We start from the raw sequence: 8,949 nt of genomic DNA on the forward strand, positions 1-8,949 counted from the left end.
TGTGTGTGTGTGTGTGTGTGTGTGTGTGTGTGTGTGTATGAAATTTATTTATTTTTTCATTTGATGATGTGATACATGTGTGTGGACTGAGAAGACAGTAAAAAGTTACTTGTGACCTGACTAATGTCCACTTTCCTTTTTATACCTCCAGGTTATCATGATTCCATTTACAGACATATATATATATATATATATATATATATATATATATATATATATATATATATATATATATATATATATATATATATATATATATATATATATATATATATATATGTGTGTGTGTGTGTGTGTGTGTGTGTGTGTGTGTGTGTGTGTGTGTGTGTGTGTGTGTGTGTGTGTATTGTGTAAATGGAATCATGATAACCTGGAGGTAAAAAAAAGAAAAGTGGACATTAGTCAGGTCACAAGTAAGTTTTTACTGTCTTCTCAGTCCACACACATGTATCACAACATCACTAGAAGTCAAACGTCATTGCTCAATTACACAATTGCGTATTAAAGGCAATATTGTCTTTTTCCTCTCCCAGGAGAAGCTCTGATGGATCTGGAAGAGATAAGTTCGAGAAGTGAAACACGTCGAAGTTGTCGTCGAGGAGGCTGCAGGAGTCGTCTGAAAGGAGGTCCTCCAAGTCACTGCAGCTGCTGGTGCTGAGTGAGCCTCGCGAGGCAGAGGGGGCCATGTGGGTGGCGGGGGAGTAATAGTCCAGCGGCAGCAGGTGGTGGCGGGGCGGGACTGGCGCCACTCGCAGGAGGGTGTTCTGCGCGCTGCATTGCAGGGAGCAGAGCGCCTCGCCACCATCCTCCTGCAGCACGTCGTTCAGGGCTCTGATATAGTCAGCGGCGAGACGCAGCGTGGTGATCTTAGTCCTGCTGGACGAGGCCGCTTCCATCTCAATTTTGTCCGGCAGCACGCGCCGCAGTGACTCGAAGGCGTTGTTGATCTCTCGCATGCGATGCCGCTCCCGAGCGTTGGCTGTCTTCCTGCGATACTTTGAGAGCGGCGCCGGCCTCGACTTGGGATGCGCCAGGCCTTTGGGTTCCTTGGAAACCTGTTGGTGGCCCCGGTCCAGCTGCAGACGCTTGATGATAGTTCTGGGTCGCAGGCCATACTTCTCTGTGCTGGTGCCGGCACGGCTGCTGTTTATGCTGTCCTCATTACATGAAGGCAATATATGGCAAGGTCGACTCTTGGATTGCCCTTCTCTCTGGTTGCTTGTGTCGATCATCTTAAGAGCGTATGATGGATGATCAATGCTGCAAGGCATTCACACTTTCTAAGAAATTTGAGATGGAAAGATCAACATTGATCAGAAGCGGAAGCTGAGCGTGACTGGCGGCGAAGTCATTAATCTCCCGGTTCCACGACGGATGATGAAACTTCTGCTCACCTCTCCCTCTCCCTCTTATTACGGTCGCGGAAACTCTTTAGTGGTTCTTCCTATTAAACGGATTTTTTTTCCTAGATTATAGTATGTTGTGTCTTCTTCATAAGGAGAGGTAGTAGGTGATTTTTCGCATGAAAGTGAGTTTCACACTAATGAGGAGCCACACTGTCAGGGGCCTTCTGTCACAGCTGAAGGGTTTATGAAAGCAAATTTTCGGCGAGCTAGGGCTGTAGCGTTCACGCAGTCGTGACCCACGCACGTCCTGTGTATCCAACCCCGCGAAGCGCACAGGTACCACTGATGACCAGTTCACCTGTTGCCCCCGCCAGCCCTCCACATGTGCCCCTTACAGTGACGTCACTATTTGCAAGGTGAAAACTTTCGCGGCAGATTCATGTTGGTGCCTGGAACACTTTCTATACTTTTGTAGGTAAATCACGATGCGCGAGCCGAGAGCATACCGTAATATTGAACATAATGGACTGTATTAGAAGTTTGCTGCATCTATTTTCAGGATCTTATCGTTAGGTGTGACAGAAGGCGAAGAGCGGTGAAGAGTATCATCAAAGAACTCAGCCTGGCCCGAGGATAAAGATCCTCGAAGGGTCATCCAGCCAGCCGTGTGAAACGTGATGCGTCACTGCTTTCAATCCCTTCAGAAACCATTGTCGAGGACCAGGACAAAATGTGATCCATGCAGTATATGATACAAAACATGGCAATGATACAATCATAATCAACAAGATTAATATATTATTGAAATCAACAGCGGCATTACATTTCTTTACTTCAATATTCGTTAAGGTTCACCCATAAATATGTCTTCACTGTACGGATGTACTAAGACTTTGATAAAAGAAAAGAAGCTCCCAGCGAAGCAAAACAAAGATAAAATGAGACCTTCCATGATAAGAAAAAAAGGCGAACATTACAAAAAAAATCATGATTATTTTCCAGGAAGTGATGTACATTCTCGGCGAAAGGTCTTGGTCCATGGCTGGTGTGGGAGTCACCCGTATTGATGGGAACCTGAAGACGCCACACGATAGCTATAGATGAGGAGTGTTGCTGATCACGTACGAAGGCGATGCGATGGTCTCATTTCTTCCCCTTCTATTCCCTACACCCACTCTGGACAATAACGGGGGGTGGGAAGAGGGAAGGTGGGGGAGGTAAAGGTGAGGGACAGGGAAGGAATAGAAGAATGAAGTAACATGAATTGCTGCCATCCCTCACAATCAGTTACGCGTGCTACGTTAAATACCGGAACTAATCTGGGGTAAGTAGTCTTAATTGATTAATTATACAGCATCGCCCGGTATTAAACACCATCACAGACTCGCGGCCTGATCCACCTCGGCAGCCTGCTTAGGAGGAACGCAGAGAGAGAGAGAGAGAGAGAGAGAGAGAGAGAGAGAGAGAGAGAGAGAGAGAGAGAGAGAGAGAGAGAGAGAGAGAGAGAGAGAGAGAGAGAGAGAGAGAGAGAGAGAGAGAGAGAGAGAGAGAGAGAGAGAGAGAGAGAGAGAGAGAGAGAGAGAGAGAGAGAGAGAGCAGTAATTGATATAGATCCAACACGCAGCTATTCATTAAGGAAATTCGTAATTGGCCTCGACAGTAGTGAAGTGGAGCAGCGGGAAGTGATCTGGCCACGGTGAATGTGGGCGAGGTTCATTATGGTGGTGGTGGTGGTGGTGGTGGTGGTGGTGGTGCTGGGTAGGCTAATCCTCTACTTTACGTCCTCGTCTCTTCTTCCCTCATAATAAGAAAAAAAGAAAGAAAAAAAGAAAAAAAAAAAAAAACACTTGCGCTCATAATGGGACGTTTATCACAGTCAGTTTATACGCGGGCCAGTCACGAGGAATTTTGCGCCACGAGACAATAATATTAAGTGTTTGGTGCCAGACTGACTGAATCACGTATTCTCAAACACCTCTGTGCTTCACCTCCATTATTTCAATATGCTTTATCTAAATTTACATAATTTTTTTTAAGTGTCTTTATGGTTCTACAGGCAGAATGACAAAATTTCTACATAATTAACTGTAAAAAGACTCTTGAAAATTCCGCTAATCATCTCTGTGGCCCATGGAAATAGCCGTAGTGAAAAAGCAAAGCGTTTCTGAATACGGGCCTTTTAAACGTCGTGCTGTCACGGCAAAGTATGGCGTACGCGGACGTCCATCTAAAAACAAACACATTGACTTCAAGACGTAACAGAATTTTCTATATGATACATTTCCTGATATTAATTCAACTACTCATTATTCAGTGTTGCATGCCCGTCTGTCTCCTTTCGTTTGCCTGTTTGTTTGTCTGTTTCTGTTTTGTCTCTTTTCTATCTATCATCTTGCTTTGCTGTTCCTATGCTTATTCGTCGCATCACACGCACGCACGCACGCACGCACACCCCTCCCCCCTTGTACATTTTCAGTGTAATTTTTTACATTGCCTAACTAATAAACCGTTTATTATTATTATTATTATTATTGTTATTACACACACACACACACACACACACACACACACACACACACACACACACACACACACACACACACACACACACACATTTTGTCATTCACTAGTTAGCTTCGTTATAAGCCTACAAGTCTCCATAAATGTTTGCTTGTCTTACGTAATCCTGTCTATTTCAAGTATACATTTTTTTTCATTCCACCTTCACCTTTTCCTTTCATATTTCACTAATATCTTATGTCTCTCTCTCTCTCTCTCTCTCTCTCTCTCTCTCTCTCTCTCTCTCTCTCTCTCTCTCTCTCTCTCTCTCTCTCTCTCTCTCTCTCTCTCTCTCTCTCTCTCTCTCTCTCTCTCTCTCTCTCTCTCTCTCTCTCTCTCTCTCTCACTTCCCCAATGCCCCCTGCCCCGCTCCTCCCCTCCCCTTCGTTAGGACCATTGTGCTAATGCATACTCAAGCTAACAACGTTTATACAAATGGTCCGCATCCCTGAGCCTCGTCGTTTCTGTGTCCTCGTCTTTCAGGGCCTATCTGATCACTGTGTGTGTGTGTGTGTGTGTGTGTGTGTGTGTGTGTGTGTGTGTGTGTGTGTGTGTGTGTGTGTGTGTGTGTGTGTGTGTGTGTGTGTGTGTGTGTGTGTGTGTGTGTGTGTGTGTGTGTGTGTGTGTGTGAGAGAAAGAGAGAGAGAGAGAGAGAGAGAGAGAGAGAGAGAGAGAGAGAGAGAGAGAGAGAGAGAGAGAGAGAGAGAGAGAGAGAGAGAGAGAGACTTTAAACTGCACCTCACCACTGGAACGCTGATCACCCTCTAATATCAGAAATTAGTGGCTTTTAATGGGATAATTAGAAAGGGCAGGAGGGTGGAGAGGAGCGTGGAGGAGGCAGGGTGTAGTGAGAGAGGAGGGAAAGGTGGAAAAAAAAGTGAAGAGGAAGAAAATGATGCTGAGGAGAGACAGAAGAGGATGAGGAGGACTGTAAGATGTGATTTATACATTTGAACACATGCACGTAACCCCTTCAGTACCAAGCCGAACTTTCACATAAATTTTGCTTACTATTTGGCGATTTTATACAGCTTCAGAAACTTAAGTGGGCGATCAAAATATTGAAGACTGGCCAGTAATCTTCTGACCTCCATAGACTTTCCTAGTGCAAATAAAATCGTCTAATCATATAAAAAAATCACAGTAAAAATGCATCTCAGTACTAAAAGGGTAATTACGAATAAAAACAGAAAAAAATAAGGGTACATCTAAATCTATCGTTAGGATTAAGACAATAACAACAACAACAACAACAACATCAGCTTGGAATTTTCATATAAAGTGGTGTCATAAGTGTCTCCATGCCGGGCTGTCTTTCGATCATAATGCCTTCTTTCCTTTCCTGTACATCTATGTGAACTGTAAGAGTTGCGGTCTTGATCTACCTTGTTGTCAGCGGAACATCACTTCATTTCCTTCCAAACTTACATTCTATTCACCGAAACTCAAGTATCTGAATTATCTCTCGGTTTGTCTAAAATGATCTCTCTCTCTCTTTCTCTCTCTCTCTCTCTCTCTCTCTCTCTCTCTCTCTCTCTCTCTCTCTCTCTCTCTCTCTCTCTCTCTCTCTCTCTCTCTCTCTCGTACAAGGCAGCGTCCCTCCAAAACTGGTAACTTCTCGTCCTTATATGGGAGACGCCACATTTGGAGGCGAACACGCCGAACATTAATGCTTTCAACGCTTCCTTCTCTCAACTTCCTACCTCTTTTCCTTTTTTTTTCTTCCTTCTCCTCTTCCCGTCGATTACTCAAGTAGTAATTCTAGTACCCAATAACAAATCTTTATGCCGCCTTCCTGCTGGGGTCAACTTGCCATGATAGCATTGCATCGATGTCGTGTTAGCCTCTCTCAGAGTTAGGTGTTGCAAGGCACGAAGAAGACCAGCCAGTGTATATGTACGCATGTAAACACGAGTTCCATCTTAGTCAGGTGAGGCGAACTTATAATTCTTGTAAGTAATTGGAGCTGCTTCAGATTCTACTGGAAAAAGAAAGAAAGGAAAAGGAACCTGCTTCTGAGTATTAACTTGGCTTCTTCACCCTTCTTTCTCTCCACCGTCTTAGATCCGTTTTTTTTTTCTTTTTTTATTTCCTTGTGGAATAAAAAATTATGAATTCAGACGCCTGGGCGGCAGCGGTGGTGGTGGCGGAGGTAGTGGTGCTTGCGGCAGACGGGAGGAGCGTGGAAAATTACTCAAGGCCATTATAGATATTACGTCGATTTGCCATTTAAAATCACACCTGCTACCACACAGTCATAATTCTACACTCTTAAATGTGCCCCTCTATCACCGTCATCTGGGGCACATATATTACTTGATTCTATAAAATTGCGGAGCTTCATTTGCATACACGTATAATAAATCGTGTTCTAAGGTGCCTTCAACTCCCTCCCGCATCTTTCTCTTCTTCCACCTTCTCCTCCTCTTCCTTCTCTATTCCCATGAGTGCTTTAGTTTACCTCACCAAACATAAGGACATATAAAGCGCGGCCTATCAAACAAAGGAACGGTCTAATTTAACGACGAGGTTATGTTGCGACAAGGCTTTACTTACGCTCCTCGCCTTTTGAAGCTCGGAAAGGGAGCGCGTCCTTTGTTATTGTGCTCTGGTGTCGCAGGAGCCGCCTTCCTCTGGGCCTCGCTGCCTAGCTCTTTCTTACCACCTCCATTACGTAAAATTTCATCTGACTTCTACAATTCAATACCGACGCCGCTTGCAATACGAGTGAAAGTCACAGCTAAGTTTCTTTTCCAATGGACTGATGAAACCTTCCTTAAGCACATATTCTGTAACACTTCCTCGCTGCACCTTCTCTATTTTCATAGGCCTCTCGTTGAAGCGACACGGGTTTGTAAGGATGTTTCTATAATTCTGATGACATGTTTATAAGTTTTCTGCATTATCAACAGGACAAATACTTTAGAACTCGGCTAATTGTCTCCGTAGTCTTTGAAAATGATCGCGGTGAGAGAGGGAAGTGCTTCTGAATAAGGCGCTTGGAATGCCAGTTTATCTTTCCTGTCTAACAGTTGGCCAGCGTAACAATATAATTTACATAAGAAAAAAAATCTGTCAAACGAAGGTCCGTTTGAACAATGAAGTCCACCAATCACAACCCCGTTTGTTGGTCTTCGCGGAGGTGTTTACAGAAGACAGCTATTGAACATAGAATTAAGGAGACTCCGTAGCTCCAATACTTGAGATGGCTGAGGGGAAGTGCCGCGCTTACATCCGATTATCATTACTGGATATTACAAATAACATTATGACACACACACACACACACACACACACACACACACACACACACACACACACACACACACACACACACACGGAAACAATGAAAAAACAAACAAAAACAAAACAAAACGAACATGCAGACGTGGGTATGTCAGCTGTAACTGGTCGTTGCCAGTGTTTCCTCATTGGTCAGTCACTCACTTCCCCCAACACTCCATGTATTACGTTCGAATCCGTTCCCAATAAACTGTCTTGCCTTAATGTTGAATTAACCCTCTTTGCAAAAATCTAATCATCTGTCAGAAAAATCTTACCTCCTATGTCACTCCTCGTACACCCCTTGTGCATCTGCACTGCTCAGAATGTGAATGCGATAAGTTAACGTAATTCACTGACTTAAGTAAGTCTTCCCGGCAATGTCCGAACGCCTTCAGCATCGGTAGTGATCACTGATCAGCGGAGAGTCGGAGAAAGGAGACAGCTGAGAGGCGAGAGCAGGACTTCCGAAGCCTTGGTATCTCTTTCCATCATCTCCCTTACTCACCTTTTACAGATAGATTGTTCATTGTTCAAGTGATATTTCGCATTACTTATTCATCGCTATATATTGTAATCTATATAGTGTTCTAAGACACGAATATCAATCCGTGTCTCAGAACACAAACTATATTACAAAATGTAATTATAGGTGAATAATGACGGGAGAATAGGAGGTATGCAAAATAATAAGTAGCAAAATTCGAAAATAACAAAACACGTTTTATCGCGGCGATAAAAGAGGTTGAAGATTTCAAGACAGTCAGTTACAGCCTGCAGGAGAAGAGAGGAGCTGGTAAGTCTTGTGCAGCACCAAGTCCGGTTGTTGGCCAGGTGTCGACACTATCACCTGCCCTGTTTATCTTGCACACGAATGACTGTTTAAAACTAGCCACTATCTCACACGGTTCATAAATAAATGATGGAAGACTTCAGATGTTGTGGCGGACACGTCACCGCCTCGTCCTCCCAGCGGGGGACTGGTTGTATTTCAGGGTCCTCCCTCCTCTCGATGCCTACCTGTTATATATACAGGCTACCGAAGACCCGTCCCTTTCCTATCAGCTTTTCTCCTCCGCCCTCTTGCTGGAGGAGAGGAGGAGGATGCAACAAAATACGATACTATGCAATAGTGGGGTGTTTCCCTGTGGAGCAGGCGATGGTCTGTCGAAAGGCAACAATAGCACAATATTCCAACGAGGCGCTCCATCACTGGCGAGTGAGGTTAGAGGATGACACAGCAGGCGATTTCCATGGTGAGGACGGAGCGACACTCGCGGGAGCATTACATTGTTGTTAATGGCGGTAGGACAGATGAGAGCCTCCATGGCGGGAGCATTACATTGTTGATAATGGCGGTAGGACAGATGAGACTCCATGGCGAAGGCAAGAGAAAAGAAGGTAGATGAAATCAAATAGAGAATACCGAGATTATTCGCACAATACAACAGCAGTGTTGAATGTTGCCTTCAGTGATGGAAAACTGTCAAATGAGAGAGAGAGAGAGAGAGAGAGAGAGAGAGAGAGAGAGAGAGAGAGAGAGAGAGAAGGAGGTCTATGATGTTATATGGATGGCATGAGCATGTTCGTTGATGAATAGATTTGATCACTTTATAAAAAGGAAATATATAAATACCCTAAAAATACTTTCTTCCTTCATAAACCTCAACGCACGTTACGTTGCCAAGACACCCCTCGTGTTACCGGGTTCCCTCGAAGTCTATCGGACGCACTAGCGTAGCCAACCAGTCACCACCCTTCT

The 8,949-nt window shown here is 44.3% G+C and overlaps 1 protein-coding gene across 1 annotated transcript; it reads right to left on the reverse strand.

Annotated features, from left to right (window-relative positions):
• Positions 1-307: 307 nt before the first annotated feature.
• Positions 308-1,674, reverse strand: LOC123516043 (neurogenic differentiation factor 1-like). Its single transcript, XM_045275050.1, has one exon. The coding sequence runs from the start codon at positions 1,269-1,271 to the stop codon at positions 483-485; it is 789 nt and encodes a 262-aa protein (XP_045130985.1). The 5' UTR covers positions 1,272-1,674; the 3' UTR covers positions 308-482.
• Between the last annotated feature and the right edge of the window lie 7,275 nt (positions 1,675-8,949).

Source organism: Portunus trituberculatus, chromosome 40 (genome assembly GCF_017591435.1).
Source record: "Portunus trituberculatus isolate SZX2019 chromosome 40, ASM1759143v1, whole genome shotgun sequence".
Taxonomy (NCBI): Eukaryota; Metazoa; Arthropoda; class Malacostraca; order Decapoda; family Portunidae; genus Portunus; species Portunus trituberculatus.